General features: G+C 28.1%; 1 protein-coding gene across 1 annotated transcript in view; it reads left to right on the top strand.

The window, feature by feature from the left end:
* Nucleotides 1–20,199, top strand: part of LOC108563013 (discoidin domain-containing receptor 2-like) — a 127,928-nt gene that overhangs the window by 99,069 nt on the left and 8,660 nt on the right. Inside the window, exon 6 of the mRNA XM_017921552.1 lies at nt 18,664–18,834. Within this exon, the coding sequence (XP_017777041.1) occupies nt 18,664–18,834 (171 nt within the window). The remainder of the gene's footprint in view (nt 1–18,663; nt 18,835–20,199) is intronic.

Here is a 20,199-nt window from a genome sequence, read left to right as displayed (position 1 = left end):
AAACAAGGGTATTTTATTGATTTTGCTCATGTTTAATTGTTTGTGAGATTCGAATTATTGAAATAATAATTATTATATTTTATGTTATATGGTTTGAAAATTAAAAATAAATCAACAAAAGTTGACCAAAATTTAGAATACGAAGGTTGCAATCACATAGGTGAAGATAGAATGCTTATTTTTTCATATTACCGTTGCTTTTGCATGAATATATATGGAAGCAAGAAATAGTGGTAATGAATTTTCTCAACTTGAAATCTCCTCCATGAAATAGGTCAACAAGTTTTTGATAAAAACATTCCACCTTATACACTATGCAGAAGATAAGTGGGTGCTACATCAGCATCTGTATTATGCAAACATTCTTTATGTAAAGCCGCGGGTATTACGAAATAAAACGGTCGCCGAAATTAAGTTCAGGTGATATTTTCTGGGCCAGAAATTCTGATAACAAGAAAAAGGGGCCATCGCCGCTGCTGAAGCTGCCGTCGTTCGCTCGCACACACACAATTCACCCGTCCAGACACAAAGAAGCCGCACAAACCGAATTGAACTTGAACACGGGAGAGCCGAATCCTTACAATAAATTACATCGGTGCCAAAAGTCTTGAGCAACAATATTTCTCGCTAACTTGAATTGTAAATTGCGGCGTTCGCTTTTCTTTATTAAACTTGTTTGTTAGAATGATTCTAACTGCTACAACGTTAAAAAAAATATATTTGTTTGTTAAAATTCTATTAAGATAGAAAAATAAAATTAAAAAATATTAGATTGTCGACATAAAAATTGACCATTTACCTCAATTTATTTGTGCTATAGTAAGACCTCACTTAACGTTTAGGTTGCGTTCCGAAGCGTCGAGTGTCAAAAGAAACATCTGTTGAGTAAAAACTGACATGTTTAGAATTAAAACAAAATTACAATATGTGAAATAATAAATCTAACTAATTTAAACATTAAAATTATTTATTGAAAAAATGTGTTGAATAAAATAGTACAAGATACGAAAGTAATGATTAATTCTAGACACCCATTTTTGTCATGTTCCTTAGTTTTTATCGACCTCCACAATTATTATTTTTTCATTTTCGTCAAATTCATATCATGCGATTAGTTCTAATTATAGTTATAATAAAAAAAAAATAGAATTATAAACTGTGGGGTGCGGCCAATAAATCAACAAATTATATAAAGGTTCCAATCAAAATGCCTAAGAAATATTATTAGGACTCCATGGTGGTTTTCAAGTAATAAGCAAATACATGAAGATCTTCATATAGATATGGTCGAAGATATAATACCAACATTTAGTAGTAGATAACAAGATAGACTGGAGTCATATACTAATGTTCTGCCTTTTGGCCTACTCGACAACAGTGAAACCACAAACAGGCTAAGGCGTTACAAACCACTACTAAATCTAGTGACTTAAGTAATTATTAATATTCAAAATCATCATAATGGTAACTATCCACCGGGAAAGCTCACATTGGTGAACATATTGTGAATAAAATTATTACGACATAAAAAAAGGAATTACATACAAAAAGATAATTTCCAGCATTTCCATACAAAAAGCAACATTATATTATATAAATACATAAATAAATGTGTTTGGAATGAATTATGATTTGAAGTTAACTAGAGCGTCATGGTTACATTGATGTTCAAACATAAAGTAAGAGAAGTTCTATTAAAACTAAGTCAACTTAATTCATTTGAACTTCATTCATATAGTGTGAAACATAATATAAAGGTAAAACATTATATTTTACAATTCATTAACTTAGTCCGCTATTATGATGACTTAAGTCATCAATTTTGGAACTACTTATGAAATAACATTAATGTTAGGTATACTTAATATAATCGACTGAAAGTATTACATTTACGTCTAATCACAAACTGATATATTAGGAATATTGCAAGTAATAGAACTAAAGGAATATCCGGGAAATTAAATTTAAATTTCCCGTTTGTCGACAATAAAAGGAATATTGATGATCTATCATAACATCATGATTCTAGAATAGATCAATTAAAAATAGCTTTTATAAATTGTTAAAGCTAATTTATTATAACAATTTCTAATTAATTTAAATGTTGATGTTTTTGAGTTTATAATAATATCATAAATAAATAATTGCAGACAAAAAAGTAGAATATAAAAAAATAATCAAATCACTACAATAATATAGTAGCAGTATGTCATTCCGCCCTAATTAATATAATTTTATGTTTATATATTTATGTAAATATAGACACAGTAAAACCTCGCTTAACGATCATAATCCCTTTCAAAATTTCCGGATTTTTACTCGTATAGTGAAACAATTTTCCCTATATAAATTAATGAAATATACGATAATGCGTTCCATTTTGCGAGTCATGTTTCTTACAATTTATTTTGCTCGTTAAGCAAAAAGCTCGTTATGCGAGGTGCTCGTTAAGCGAGGTTCCGCTATATAAATAAATGTGCAATATTTAGACATACATTTCTATAGAGTTTGTTTGATAAAACAAACAGTTCCATAAACTAAAACTAATCTGTAGCAAATGATTCAATCAACGATATTTTTAATTAGACAAACAAACGATCCGATTCCCTATTTAGATTAGATGTAATCTGTCGAATCGTACGTAAATAAATTGTATAATGAATTGGAAAGTACGTCGAAATGCATACGTTTTGTGTACATATATGTATAGCAGCGAACAGTAATTATTTGGGAAATGCGGTGGACGCGTCCTATAAAATTGCAAAATCGGGTAATTTTAATTCCAACTGGAAAGTTTATCGAGCAAAATATCGCATTCATTTTGCCGTGCTTGTTTAGCAGCCACAAATTGTTTTAATTTATTGATTCACAATTAATACTGCCGCCAAATTTCCCCCCACCGCCGTATAATAAACTTTACTTCGCAAATTATTAAATTCAGCATGTAGCAAATCCAGCTCCAATATAAAAAACACACGTTTTTTTTTTTGCACTGCCTCGTATTTTTGTAATCGAGTTCATGTTCACCATGGCTTCTGTATTATTAAACTGGATTATACGTTGCGTCCGGTGAATCTGTTTATTTTTGTAGTAATTGGAGATTTATGTAGGCTATTTTCATATCAGTTTATTTACATGCAACAAATTCAATATATTTCACAATTTTGTTTTTGTTTTTGTGTGAGCTGTGCATCCATATATCCAATTGCTTTCTATCAATTGAATTAACTGTGGGATTAAAAAATATATGATTTGAGTGTTTGTGTTTGATATATATTTACTAAAAATTGTTATAGCATACTGTAAATTTTTGTAAATTTATCTACTATACTCACTTAATCTTTTAATAGCACACTTTTATTAATCTTGTTTCATAGTTCTATTTCAATATTTATATTTCAGGATATTTTTCTATTAATTAATCCCAATGGATGATTGATAAGTTCATTGAACTAAGCGAAAAATAAATAGTAAAAGGAATTATGGAATATGAAAAGAGAAATTAATATTTCAATAATATTTATATTTAATCCAAGTAAACAAAGATGATTTAAATGATATACTTTAAATTTAAAGAGAGAGTAATTTTTCGATATATATTTATCATATTTCATTAGATTTTATTTAAGTACACAAAAATTGAAATATACTGACTAAATAAGTAAGTTTCATTAAAAGCTTAACAAGTTTTAAAAGATAATGATGTAACAGGATAATTAACAATTAATAAATTAACGAAATATATTATTTGGAGAAAATATATACTAATATTGATTTAAATTATTTAAAAAAAATATTTACAACTAAAAGTGATAATTCCTAGTTATGTTCAGAAAAAACTAAACTTTAATATGTATTCATTAATGTTGTCAATTAAGATTTAACACTAAACATTATTTAGATAATATAATAATAGTTTTTTGAATTTCATTTTATAAATTTTACAATAAGTTTTCAGAATATTTTTTGTTAACTTCTTCTTTATTTCTAATAAAGCTATAAAATCCAGTTATAAAATATAATTGTTAATTATAAAATATAATGTGAGCTGGTGTAATTAAAACCGGAGATAGAAGATAGAAAAGAAGATATTTTAATATATTAATAACGGTCCGCAACGCAGGCTACGTTCAAATCCGGAACAGGTGTCACAATATTTACTATGAAGACTTAGTAATTAATACGATATTATACGTATACAATATTTTAAGGTAATATTAATGCCAAAAAGCGGGACGTAGCTTTATATTCGGCGGTGTACGAGCTCGTCAAGTTTTAAACGGAATTAAGTCTTTCCGAAATTAGGGCTGACACAATTCCGCAAGGCTTTGCGAGCCGTGATTTACGCCCGAAATATTATAATGTCGAGGAAAGCTGTGTAGACCCCTTGGAAAAGAAGAAACAAACTATACCAGACCAGACACCATCACCTAATACTGAATGTGAATTAAAAGGACGATTGTCCACACGGTCTTATGTCGTCATGGTTAATTGAATTACCTTAATCGCACAGAGATTGCATCAATTAAAAACGACTCATCCATCAATCTTCGTCCGAATCTTGCAGTCACTCAATTCGTTATCTCTACTTTCTGTGACCTGAAATTACTTTTATACTTATACACTGGACGACATTAATGCTATAAAACAGAGTTTTTCAATCTTTTTCCGGGCAACCCTACATATTTGTTTATAATTGTCCATTTATCCATTTATTTATAATATATTTTTTGACGTTTTCATGCAAAGTGGAAGTTGTTATTTGGAGAACCATTAAAACGAGAAGTAATAATGAACCGATGCTATTCAAAATATTGGTTTCAAATTTATTTCAACAGTATTTTTCAAAGCATTCTGACTGTCATTTCTATTAAGTTCTTTCTTTATCTACTTCAGCTATTCTGATATCCATATGCGTTTCAATTTGCTGCGGAAACTATCAATTTGAATGATTGAGATTTATTATATAACTTGACAGCTGTCAAACTGAAATTTCGAAACATCATTCCAATATTTTAAAATTGAATAACAAATTGTTAAAAAAAAAGATAAAATAAAGAATGAAAATAATTCTATAAAATTTTATAGACATTATTAGAATATTCTCACGCAACACTCACTCAATAAATAGCGTGAATGAGTTATTTTGAATAGAAAATTACATATTTGCTGATTAGTTGTAAGTTTTTCTTCTATAAAAGTAATAATATGTGCTGAATTAGCAATTTACTATTACTTATTTTATGTTGAAAGTCAAATAATAATAATAATAACAATAATTTCAGAGAATGAAATAAATTATAAATGTAATAAATTATTCTACAATATAACTAATTTGAATATACAATTAATGTTATAAGAAACCAAAGAGAACAACGTCTCGTGAGAATCAGTGCTAGTTTCTAATTCGGATAATATGGATTAGGAAGTTGGATAATTGTAGGACACACTTAGTTACTCAGTGTTCTTGCATACGCAAGTCGAACTAAATTACATTTTCTGCTATCATAGAGTAGCTTGGGTGGTATGTATGGTGTTGTGGTGTGTATGTGCGAGCGAGACGCTCCGTATTCCTAGATAGTTGTACCTCTGCAAACCACGCAACCGCCCTCATTGCCGTGCACTATCTTCCACTAATGCTCTCTCAATTAGTCCGCTTTGATTTGTACGTATTCGTCATATTTAATTATGGACAAATCCACTCCAATAGTTTATATTGAACTAATAGAAACTTGGTAGTCTGCATCCCTGCGCCAAACTTACTCCTAACATAATTTCACCGAGAATGAGCTATCAGGACTTCCGCTGTCCGGAATAAGATTACCTCAATATATACACAGTATTAATATAGTATAATAGTAACAGTTATATTTATTTCTGAATACGTAAATATTTTAATATTTCATAAATTAATAAAAAAAAATATATTCTTTATGTACAAAATAATTGAAATTAAAAACTGTAAAACTTGAAAATATACATTAATAAATAATTAAAAATATAAATTATTATCAAAACGTAAATACAAATTCAATAACAATTCAATATAAATTTAAATAAAAATATACATGTGGCTAAAAGGCCATCCTTGGTCTTTCTGTCCTTGGAGATTAATTATTATACAATAATTACATGAAGCGATTAGAAACGAGAAGAACATAGTTGTAAAATCAAAATGCATCAATGTAATAATCAATTATAACAATTGACAATATTTTGACGTTTAATTAATGATTATAACAAAATTGTATATTTAAAAGATTGAGTTATAATTCCTTGAATCACCTTTTTCTTATATATACTATAAATTCCAATATTTAAAATTGTAATGTTCTATTTAAACTCAAATATATACATTTTTTTATAAAATTAATCAAATCTATTTTACAATTCTAGAAAACTACATTTGTATATTTTCCATAAAATTAATTAATTGTTTTTTATTTCACTTGATTCTTATTCACCAATAACTCAAATGTATTGCCTATTTTATATTGTATATAAATAAATATATAAAGTCAAACCTGTTATAAAATCTAAATATATTGAAATCGATTTGTCATTTGTACACTTTATGTGTATATTGATATATATGCCGTGCATCTAGCCCAACCGTGAGGTATAAACCGTTTTCCCGCAGACTTTCATCTGGAGAGTAACCTTTTAAAGCTGGAACTACCTTGACTCATAGATATTCGTGTAACCGATTGGAAAGTGCTCCGACTAAGTGCATTCGCATGTGCTGCCAATAATAGTTCTTATTCATTCTTTTGTTATAAAAAGTTTTTCGGTGAAGGCAGACATTCCGCGCCCTCAACCGCACTATAATTCATAAAACATATTGACAAATCGTGTCTTGTACTTTTCTCGTTTATCAAATACCTTACCATACAGACAAAACTCATATTTATATTTTTTATACAAAATCTAATATATATCATATAATAAATTTATATATAAGTACTTATTGTTTTAACAAATATAAATTATTTTTTAATGTCTTATTTGATTGAAATAACAATTTTTTATTAGTACAAAACTATCAACCGTAGATTGACTTAAATACCCACAATTTTCCTCAATTATAATATATAAAAGAAGCCTCATTTATTAAAAAACTTATATGGACTAAACGAAAGTAACTTAGGATTATGTCCAATAAAATATAATGGTTTGCCAAGGAATAAATCCTAAATGTCTCTGGAAAATAAACTTAATAGTCTATAAAGTTATCCTTAAACTTATATAGGCTAATAGCATCAATCTTTGAGAAATTGCAACTAACCGTAACTTTAATATCCCGAGCAAATAAAGCTATAGCCGACAATATTTTATATAGACATATAGATCATACATATAGTGAAAAGTGCAACGAAAAAATATGAGAATAATTAATAATACAACACTATAGTCAATCACTTAAGTAGCAAGGATTTATACACTTTTTAGCATTTTAATATATAAAAATAATTATATTGTGAAATAAATATTTTTTTTAAATTACTTCAAATTTAAATTAGTAAAATATTTAGAGAGAAAAATATTGGACTTTAATACGAATATATTATTATCATTTTATTTATTTATTTATAAATATTCAAATCTATTTTGGTAAAATTTTTGCCCCCAATTATTTTTTTAATTATTTCTATCAATTTTTGTATTAAATAATGACATATAGTGACAATAGCTTTTGATTAAGTTTGTGTACAAGTAACTAATAATAACGATGAGAGTGAATGATAAAGTTTGCTGAAGTTTTCTCTTTTTTTGATAATATCAGTGTGAAAAGGATATAGGGTTTGCTTGATCCAATTTCGTGGTATCTAATAAAGTAATTAGTCTGTCTGTGAGGGGCATATTAATACTGCGTGGGTATGTTTGAGGGTAGCTTTTGGGAGGATGAGGAGGGGTTTGGTCTGAGCTAGACATTGACTTGTTTTATGAGTTCCTTGTGACAATAAGGTTTAGGGGTCGATGTGTACGTGTTTGCCTCCCAGAAATGTCTATGTGCTCGCTAAACTATTGTCATTGATATGGTTCGCAATATTGGGGTGGAGACCGATCGCATGACGGACCTATAAAAGCGCGATATAATAAAGTCGACTCGATCTTTAGGGGAAGTCCCTGGCTACATTTCGTGTGCATGTCACGGTCTTCTTTCTTTCTATATACTTTTTCAGTTATATATATATATATATACGTGTATAAGATATACACAGGCAAGTGAATTTATCTCAGTAAAATATCAATATATCAATTTTTACACTTGCTATATTAAATTTTTGCCCACTTGTTTCAAGACTTCATTAAATTCTACGTTGATGCACTTATGAAGATTTATACTGAAATTGAAGTGTGTCGCATTTCTTTTTTCTGATCTCAGATCTGCTCGCTCGCTCACGGCGAGGCTTAAGGAACGAAACGCCAACACCGATATTTGACAGGCACCTTATTTATTGTACGAGCGTACACACGAAACGTGATGCAGAAATTCAATAAATCTTAGTTATGAGGCATGCATACCAAAAAACGAATAAAAAAACGTGATTCATTTTAGAATCAATTCCCATTTTTATTTTTATTTCTCCGAATTTCATATTTTCAAATTACATGTAAAATATGTCCTATTTTCTTTATCGTTATAACAAAAATTATTACATTATTGTATATAGTTCAAATACTATATAAATACTATGATTTACGAACTTCATTTAACTTACATTATTTGATAGTTTTATTTTATTTATATACCATAATTAACACAGAAGCCAATTTCCCGAAAAAAAAAAAAAAAAACGATTGAATTAATTACATAATTATTCTAATAATTAAATATAAAGATGGAAAGACTGTTATGATAATACATGTAGTTTCTATTTTAACTGTAATTTTTAGAATTATATATTTTTTAATACATTATTGTTATAATGAGGTTAAAGGATAAATAAATTGGATAATAAATACAATTATATAAGAACTGAAAGAATAGAAAATTATATAGGTAATTTGCTTTGAACTGTATAAATATTCCGGACTTTACAAACCGAAAATTATTATTATCTCATACTTTCTACCAAATACTAAAATATTTTTTGGGATAAGCGGATGTAAAGATTTCCCAGAAAAAAATAGCAATATACTGAAACTTGTTGAAGTGAACGTTTCTTAAAGCTCTAATAGTATAAATTATAAACCTAGAAAGTCAATTTTTTATATTATAGTACATATATAAAAAATAATTGCGATAAATTTTAAAATTATTTAAGATAATTAGAAAAAACATGTAAAATTATTTCTATACAATCTATAATCTTACAAGCAAAGAAAGAAAACTAAATATTTGAGCAATTTAAGGGCCAGAATAATGTTTTGAGGGGAGACAAAGAGTGAAAATCATCAAACAATAACAGATGTTCTTTTAGCGCTCAAAATAATTTTTTTTTTTCGTTGACTTTTAATCATTCACAATCTGCCACAATTTTGTGGCAGTTTTTTGACATTGACAACAAAAGGAAATAAAAACAGAAAAAAAAACAAAATAAGTAGGAATCGAGCAAAACGATTTCCCATCGGAAATATTCCTATAAATATAAATTTAATTAAAAACATAATTCTATGAGAATAACAACCCAACTAAAATTGATTTTGGCGACACTATGAATTTAAATTTAAATAATAAATTCTTTCATACAAACATATAATTTTTTACTGCACTTAATTGGGGTACGATTTTAGGGGTTTGCATCAAATTTAACACAATCGTCATTTCATTTTTTTTTTTATTTAATTCAGTCAATTATTCCTAATTCATATGAAAATCTTGAAAACAATTAATATTTCGGCTTAGACATAAACAACCAAAATACATTTATTTGCCCTTTACAACTTGGTTTTTTACTACGCTATCTAATTTCTTGGATAATTGGCCAATGATACATTCCATCTAATCTTACATTTTTAGAAGGAAGAGTAGTTGTTTGGCCCTTTTTCTTATTTTGCTCTGAAGAGATGATGAAGGTCGTCCTCTTTTCTTAATATATTTTCCTCCTTTATATAAGAATTCCGCTATCTACTTGGCGCCTCTTTGCAATTACCAAAGATTCGCCATATTTGCGATAAAGTAGCCAGCAATTGATAATTACTAGATCAATAAAATTAAAAATTAAACGATGCTACCATTTTTTTTTATATTAATATGGATTAATTGGTTATGTTATGTAAATTAAAATTCCATATTTTTATTGATGATTATTGATATAGTAAATAATCTCTAAAATCCCTGTAAATACTCATAATCAACGAACCAAAAGAACACTAACCAAGACTACACATATCTAGTACATGAAGTAATTTTATAATTATTTACTTTCCTTTGAGTTTACAGCAAAAAATACTGAAAATATCACTGCGCCACCACAGACTATCCTTGGATATTAACTGTCCATTAGGTACTGTTCAATTTTATTGTTACACTGTGTTTAGAAAACCGTGGGTCCTAGACACTAGTTAGTTTTACTATTTGAGGGCCCTAAACAAATTGTTTAAATATATTTGAGATAATTAAAATGTAGCAATTAGTAAGTATTTTTGCAACTAAATAATGTGATGAAAAATTAATATTTTAGTATTTCATGCATTTTGAAATACTTTTCGCTATTGATTGTAAATAAATTTAGAAGTTATAAAAAATGTCAAATCATGTCAAGAATATCTTTTTTCATTATTTTAATCATAAAATAGAGAATGCAAGGTTTCCTCCTTTATTATTAAAAAGAAATTTGTTCTCCCGCCATTCTATCTCCTCCTCCATAACTCGATTTTCTCCGGCCTCGCTTATCACCGTACTTATTTATAAACCCCAATATTACACATCAAAAAAGCGGGGTAGATTAAAGGAAAACACTTTGCCGCAAAGTAGCAAAGATGTATGTGCTCCGATACGAAAAGAAAAAACACTTTCCCAGAAAAGTTTAGGAAATAAATTCGCGTTTAATACTCTTATGATTATTATTTTTTACGTTCCTTTGATTTATTTTAAGATAAAAATCGTGAAAACGAGCGAATATTTGATGTGTTGAATAGTTTACGATTATTAAGCACTATGTGACGTGCCTGCTTTTATCAATTTGGGACTAAAATAAACTATTTTCTAAAGTAGGTGTTGTCAAACTTTTAATATGAAAGAGCCTCACTACAATTACAAAAAATATTAGAATGACATTTCCAAAGAGCCACAGTTTTCTGACCACTGCTTTTGAACATTAATTTTACACAATAAAAAGTTGACATGTTAAATGGACAATTAGGTTAATGCACACTGAATATTAAAAGAATAATAATTAAGCTCATAATAAAATTTATATAATTTATCTAAAACACATCTAATAATAGATTCGTGCCTAATGTCTATATATCTTCAAGGTATCATATTATTTTCATATGAATGAGTCAGAATTTTTTGTCTATTTCTTGTCTATGGAAAAAATGAAGAATGGCATATTTTACTTACAACTTTACATACGACGAAAAACGCGCGTAAGGAAAACGTACACATCGATACGATAATTAACATTAAGTAGTGTGGTTGCGTATGGAAACTAAATTGCTTAAATTCGTTTGCAAATATATGGCAGACAGTCCAATTTATATCTCTGTTTACTGGATTCCCAAGCAGATGGATGGCGAAAAAACATTGTTAAGTAGATTTGTATAAAAAATATATATTCTAGTTAAATAACAAAAGTCCGTCCGAACGAATTTATCATTCTCCAGCCGAATGATGCTTCAGAATATATTATTTGTTTCATTTCGAGAAGATTTACTTTTATTTGGTTTAATTTTTAATGTCATATTTTTATATATGTACGTCTTACTTTTTTTTAGAATGCATTTTTTTATATGATTTATTTTTTTTATCTTTGGTCGATAACCCTTTGGTTGCATTGTAACTAATAAATATTATTATTTCACTTATTTGTGAGTTGGCAGTTTCGTGCCAGTTGCTCTTCTTTGCCGGGGCCGTACCTGGACCCTAGGACGTTCCTTGGCCGATGGATAAGACTTTACTATTTTGGCGACTTCAAATTTTATTCATCGAACTTTGTTACACCAACATTCTCTATCACTGCACTACCAACTTTATTCTCAAAGAAGTAGGACCCTATAACCGTTTGTGATATTACTCCACACCATACTGTACACTTGAGCGAGTGCAATTGCCGCTGGTGAACAACTCTGGGGTTTGAAGTACCCCAAAATCGCATATTTTATTTATTCACATATCCATTAAGATGTAAATGAACTTCATCAGTCATAATTAAATAGTTAAGAAACTCTTTATTTTCTGCACATAACTCCAGGAAGCGTGTTGCCCAAATTAGTCGTTGCTGATAGTCAACTGGTAAAAGTTGTTGGGCCAATTGGACCTTGCATGTGTAAATACCGAGATAAAATCCGCCGAATTCTAGACATGTCCATAACATCTTCGCGTCGATGTTTCTGAATGTTCTTCAACACTGTCCCGTGCACGATCAATGTTCACTTGGTTCTGCACTATTCTCGGTCTTCCTGTTCGTGGCAAGTCTGACACTGAACCTTATTTTCGGAACCGTACAATTGAATGCCCATTGGAAAAGTAAAATGCTACCACTTTGGTCCGTTGCTCGTTCGTGTAATTTTGCACGTTGGTGTAACAAGGTTCGATGAATACAATCTGAAAATAACAATAAAAAATAATAATAAACTAAAAAGTTATTCAATTTTTACACGCAGGCGTGACTTTTGGCCTACCCTGTATTTCAAAACCTATAGTAGTATGAAAAGTATTTAAGAATGTCAAAAAGTTTTAGTTGCAGTATATCAATATCATAGTGCGGCTTGAATTAGTCCGGATTTACTAATAAAATTTAAACCAAACTACATTTTCATTAAGGAAAATAAAAATAAATTCTTAAACTGTGTACAAAATTATTGCCTTTATACCTAAATAAATATTTTTTTCCTTTACGCAAAGCAAGTCTCTTTTTGTTCTGTTTTAGTCCTCAATTAATCCGATTTCAAATAGTACGATGTATTTCTGTATCTATAAATTATTTATTTGATCTAAATGTTCTAAATTATTTGTAAAGAGAAATGTTCTATGTTTATATTCAATATAATAATTTTCTGTAATAGTTATTCAACCATTTATAATGTTTTATCATAAAATATCTAATTCATATAATATAATTGTTACTAAAGCAATTTTCATATGAATTCCATTTTCGAGAATAAAATCATATTATATTTAAAAAATGATTTTCAAAGATACATTAAAATAATAATTTAGCTTACGTAAGTAATTTCAACATTTTTAAATCATATATAAATAGCAATTAAAAGAGAATATCTTAAAATTCTGTTTGTTTTGAAATTTTCGAAATCCGGACTGTTCGAAGCCATATTATGTGAGGTATTACTGTAATATTTGCCTTAAAAGTTTAAATGTGGAAGCGCCAGGTTCAATTCAGATTAATTATACTTTATTAACAATATAATAAATCACCTTACAATTTTCATTTAAACTAACGTAAATTATACCTATTAAATATTTAATAATTTGCTAAATGAAGATAAATAATACTCATACATCTCATAGATAAATTTGAAACCTCTTAGTAATAAATTTAGGCACAAAATATCGAGTAAGAATTTTATATAAACAATACAAAATGAAAAAAAAACACATTTTGTAAATTTTAAAACATACGTAATACATTGGTGTAATAAATAGCAAAATGGAAAAGAACGTTTAAAATGTTAGGTGTTATATATGGCACAATTCGGTTTATATAACAATATTTCACAACATCTGTAAATTATTATTGTTTTGATATTTTCGAAATCCGTATTGCTATATTATTTTCCGCAGAAGTTTACATGTGGGAGCGCCGGGTTCAATCAAGTTTAATACATTTATTTTAAGAAAAACTGACAATTCTTATTTAAACTATTGCTTTTAATATATAAAGTTTAAATAAATCGTAAATTATACAAATTTATTATTTTATAACTTGTTGAGTGCAGATAAATATACTCATATGACTCGTAGATAAATTACTTCTTAGTAATAAATTTATCTTTACAGGTACAAAATATCGATTAAGAAACTGATCTAATCGATAGAGAATAAAAAACAAGTTACATTTTGTAAATCTTAAAATATAAAACATGCAGAATACATTAGTGTAATAAATCTATAGTTGTATAAATAGGTAAGTGAAAAAGAACGTGTACATGTTTCGTATAAAATATAAAATGTTATATATGGCACAATTCGGTTTACATAACAATATTTCACTACGGCTGTAAATTATAGCATGTGGAGAATACGACGAAATTCAATATAAGAATAAAATCCACCGTTGACTGAAAATATACTTCCAACTGTATAAATATAAAATAAAAATACTTCACGCAAATATTGTTTCATCACAAAATAGTTTTTAATTTAATGCTAATTTTAGGTATTTATTTATTTGTTGTATTATGAAAGTATAAAACATTTTATAATAATTGATATGACAACAATATAGAATGTTACTATAAGAGTTGGAAAAAAATACCAATTAAATTTACCAGATACACGATCATTAACATTTTGTACTTCTTTGAAGAAACGTGCACACTGGACACAATAGTCCTTTCAGGTCGCAGTGCTTGGAGATTGACTATAAACCGCTCCAACAAAAGAAAATCCAAAACGTAGCAGATACGTTACAAAGAATCTTGCCTTCTATGATGAAAAATTCCAACAGATTGATTTATACATCTCACTTCAACAAAATTCTGCAACATTTCCAAACAGATATTTATAACATTAATGTATTTATTAATACATATTTTTTTATCATTAAACAAAAAGCTAAAAATTGTTAATCTTATAAAGATATTAATCTAATAAATAAAAATAAACGTGAGATTTATTATATTATTATTTAAATAAAATAATTATGAATAACAAATATAGTAAACAATGCAATATGCCACGAAATAAATTACAGAAATATTTTTAACATTCGTTTTATATAAATATATGTGTATGTATGTATTCATAATTTAATTATCCAAATGTCGGTTTTGTAAATAATTCAAGTGAGTCAGTGTACAAAAACCAGCGGATAAATTAATGATTAACAAATACGTGAACGGCGGACGGCCGAGGTTTGCATAAAAAGAGGACATGAAAGTATGCAAACGAATGCAATTAAAAAGGATGCAACTGCGGCACAGTCGACGTTTACATATTACGGAGCAACAACTGACCCAGCTTTTGCACAAATCCGTAAAATTTGAATACAACCGAACCGAAAATGATTTGCAAATATTATAGAAAAAAGATAGATTAAAATCATAATAAAAATATGTTTCTTTAATTACGTAACTAGTTTTTCAACATACGAAATTCGATGATAAATATAAATTAAAAAGTATATGTATTTTGTACAAAAGTTTAAAGGTGTAGACGCCAAGTTTAATAAAACGTAAATACACTCAAATCTGTTTTTATATGGTAAACAAATCTACTATGATATTACATCATATCACCTGATTATAATTTTAATCCTTAGTTTAAATTTCCTATTTTATGTTATAAATACAAAGATATGATAAGATATAATATATGTGAAATACACTTTAAATTAAATATGGAAAGCAGAAATTAATATACATGGACAAACAAAAATAAATTCCGTTCAAACCAATACAGACATTGAACACGTCTACAAGACGAAATCCGTGTGATTTTGAAACCGTATAAAAGTAATCCATATAAAAAAAACAGGTTGGAGTATACATATTAGATGCATTACTTACAACATAATAATATTTAATACTCATTCTGTCCGAAAATATGGTATACATTTGAAAGAAAATCTTAGATTACCTAGAGTTTCAAAAGCAACTGGCATTACTTATGGTATTGCTTAGATTCATATTAGAGTTAAGTTGGAATTTGGAGACAACAAAATTAGTTTTTTTTAAGAAAAATAAAATAGTCACCGATTTAATTTCAATACAGAAAATTCTAACCCAAATAACGTGAATTTACAATGAAAATATTACAAACCGAAGCAATTTACTAATGAACAACGTCGTGGTATCTTGCAACAGTTAATACAGTGTATGAAGAACAAAGAAATTAGAACAGGGTACTATTAATAAAGTTGCATTCCATGTATCCCGTCTGACCGTAAGTAGAATATGGCATACAACACAAGCTAAATACAGAGAAGGTAAAATTTGTGCCGATTTTTTCTTCAAAAAAAGAAGGAGAAATGCAGAAGAAAACGAAAATATTATTCTGCCAATTTAACTGAAATAAATAATATACTGTTAAATCGTCGAGAAACGATTCGTAGTCTTTCTTTCGCAAATCAACTGTTATATATTGTAGCAAATCAATTTGGTTTTAATTTTCTTATTGCGTTATTTTGTTGAGTTGTATTATGGTAATTTATTATTTATTTTTATATTTTCGGACAGAGGAAGTATTATTTAATAGTTTATATAATTCTAACTCAATATTTATATAATAATAATTATTATATACGAAACAATTTTATTTTGAATATTCAAATTGAATTAAATATTATCGTTGAATTAGACAGTTATTATATTTTCGAAATAAGGAGGTAGAAAATACATTTAAATCTTGTGTAAGCCGTAAATCTGGGGCACTACGAACATTTGAAAAAGTTAGTGTCCGTAAATTATATGTTTAAAGTAACAAAATCGATTCCGTATACATATATGAAGTTAATTCATTAAAAAAATGAAAATAATGTTGATAATCAAAATGGATTGATATATTTAATTGCATATTTAATTTAATAGTTTCATATATGAATTAAATTGTTACTATAAGTATTTATGTTTATTACATGTATTTCTACAAAGTACTTAATTAATAAATTCATTGATTATGCAATAATTAATTTTAATTTTACATAGAGTAACTTGATCTTTCTTTTACAATACAGCAATACCTCGCATAATCCGAATAATATCCCGGAATTGTAAAAACCGGACTAATCCAGGAACTAAATATTCATAAATATTACTTTAATAACTTTTTGTGCGGTTTATTTTTATGCTACAATAAATCGCACAAAAAGAGACTTGACTGTATATGGTCACCGATCATCAACTTGGGAGTGGAAAAATAAATAAAATAATTTCATATTTAAAATGTTCCTATCATTGTATTAGTCCGCGCAATTCCAAATTATGAGTTCAATAGTCCGCGGGATTCAATATTTTCAACAATCGCTGGCTGGTTTTAATCCTCTATAAACCATCAATGACAATATATTTAGCTTAATTATAATTTAGTTTGTTTTGAACTTTTCAAACCCGACTAAAGTGAATACGGACTATTCAAGGTATTTACTGTCTTATAAAAACTAGCTAACTATATAAAAGTATTACACTCTAACGTTGTGACACGTTTGAAATGGATGTGGTTTGGTGGAATATGTGAAAATTAATACAATTATTACTACTATATTAGTATAGTTTAACAAACTCTACTTTAAATTATTGATAATTAATATTTAGATTTCTTGCTCTTCAAGTCATCTGCTTGATATGTAAATAATGTAGAAAAATTTACAAATAACTGTCTTCTATACTTACAAATAAAATTATTGATAGGAAAAACCTAAAATTAGTACCACGCGTATTTCATTGACTGATTTAATATTTTTGATATTATTATTAAACAATAATCAAATGACTATTGACCAAAAATTTTTGCCCTGTAATTTGATAGTATTTATAATCCATTGCATTTAATTTAATATTTGAAAAGTTATAACAATATTAATTATGTGCATAAATCTTAAAGTTAATGAACTGCAAAAAAAACTTGCCTAAGAATAGTGTCAACTTGAGTGAAATTATAATGATGATGTAAAAAAAATAGAGAATATTATCTTAACCGAAAAAATGATAATGGTAAGATGAACGAACGGTTCTTTTTCATCCCTTATATTTTGTGCGAGAGATGATTAATGGCGACAAGCTGAAATAATAATTGTTTCTTTATTTTTCATATTTACGTGCAAAGTGAAATTAATTTTACGCCGTCGCTAAGTGGACCTTATTATCAGATAAAATCTGAAAATCCCTCGGGCGAGAAGGCAGAAAGAGGCGAGAACCTGAGTCTTTCTCCCTCACGCAAGAACCATTCCATGCCTGAGACTCTGATTAATACGAGCCACTCTCCCATATTATGGGCCCCATTTACATGCTGACTTTTCGCCCGGATACTTCTTGGTTTCCTCCCTCTCTCACACACACACACACACACACACACACACACACATACTCTGTGTGTGGTAGACACGAACGCTCTCTTTTTTTGCTGTAACCAAATACCGCTGTGATTTGTTGCGTCATTAACTGCATTTTAAGAAAATTACTTCGAGATATCCGGAGTGGAAGAGCAGATGTATTGATGTGATTCACTTTAACAGGAGATTGGTCTAGCGCTCGATGTATTTATGTAGTGGTGATACACTGGTGGAGAGCAAAAAAATAAAGGAAATTTGTTTTGTTGTTTAGTGCGATAAGGGATGCAATGAGATGGGGGAATTTATATGGTGATGTTGTTTGCAGGTGGCGTTCTGGCTTATACCGCCCCAGAAGGATCCGAACCGTCGCAGGGATTGTGGGACAGCTCGTATGATGGGCAACGATCCCGTGGGGAATTGCACAGTGGCCTCGGAAGACTTGTGGACGGAGAAATCGGCGCGGACAACTACCGTCTCGATATTGGATATGGAAAAGGTAAATTATATATATATTCTACTTTAAGCATTTCACTATATAATTTAAGATTCATTTACGAAATTTCTTCATGTTAATAATAATCAAATAATTTTTACAATTTCATCAATAATTTTTAATAAGTTTTGTAAAAAATATATGTACAACACAGAATTCTCAATCCAATATAAGAATTATCTTGATTAGGACATAGTAATATAATACGATTTAAGCCATAGTCTTTTTTATACTTATAATTATTTTAGGTATTTATGTAATGAGATTTTTTTTACTAAATTTACATTATTGGGATTATTATAAATAATTATAACTGTATAAAAATAAACAGCACATAAAGAAACGTGATTTTATAGAGGAAAGAAATGATCATTTTGCTCAATTAAAATTTAGTTTCTTTAGAAATATCCAAACCTTACAATGTGAATCTGCCTTGATCTAAGCCGCACAATGCGAGCTATTTGCTTTATATAATCAATTCTCTTTTTGTGCGGTTTATTTTTGTATGTAATCAATTCCTCAATTAGTCCGGTTTAAAACAGAGATTGGTGTATCCGAGGAATTTCTGTATATAAATACAACTAAAATGAGTATTAAAAGTAAATCCTTGTATTCATCATTATCCATTGAATATTTGTTTACTTCCTTTCATGCTCCCTCCAGCAAAATTACTTTTCAAATGTCTCCACCGCTGGGCTTATCTATAAATTTAAATCTCCTTGAAGCGTCTTTACTCTGGCTTTACCTTTTTACTCTTTACCCGTCACTTTTGCTGACTAAATTGGCTATATAAAATTTTACAGATTTTCTGATCATATTTTTCATTCAATATGGACATTGTAAACTGTAACATTTTATTGCTTATTTTCTTAATATACTATTTCAATTATGGTAACTATCAATTATGTCAAGTAAAACTCACACATCATAAAACTATATAAATATAACACATAATATATATTTGGTATAAATTACAAGTAGCAAATATATATTATAAGAAAATCAATTCGTATTTATCTAGAATAATTCGTAATCTTCTTTCGAAATCAGCCAACGTCATAATCCATAATTGATGGTTCGTTGACTTCCTCCTTAAGAGGGCATTTGGAAGATAAGTTTATCTTCGTTAACGACCACTTCATAATTTAACCAATAACCTAATTAAAGGATACGTAATTCAATTATATAATACAACAATTATTTAAATTAAATTAACTTTATTCATGCACATGTCTTGTCTTGAATAGTAGATAATTCTGAACTATAATATTCAAAAGCTAATTTTAAATAAAACCTACTAATAAAACAAAAAAATATTCATTCAATTAATGTATATCTACTTCAACAAACAATAAATGAAACAGTATT

This window comes from Nicrophorus vespilloides, unplaced genomic scaffold, assembly GCF_001412225.1.
Source record: "Nicrophorus vespilloides isolate i.1.1-1 unplaced genomic scaffold, Nicve_v1.0, whole genome shotgun sequence".
Classification (NCBI taxonomy): Eukaryota; Metazoa; Arthropoda; class Insecta; order Coleoptera; family Silphidae; genus Nicrophorus; species Nicrophorus vespilloides.
This window is presented reverse-complemented; position numbering and strand designations above follow the sequence as displayed.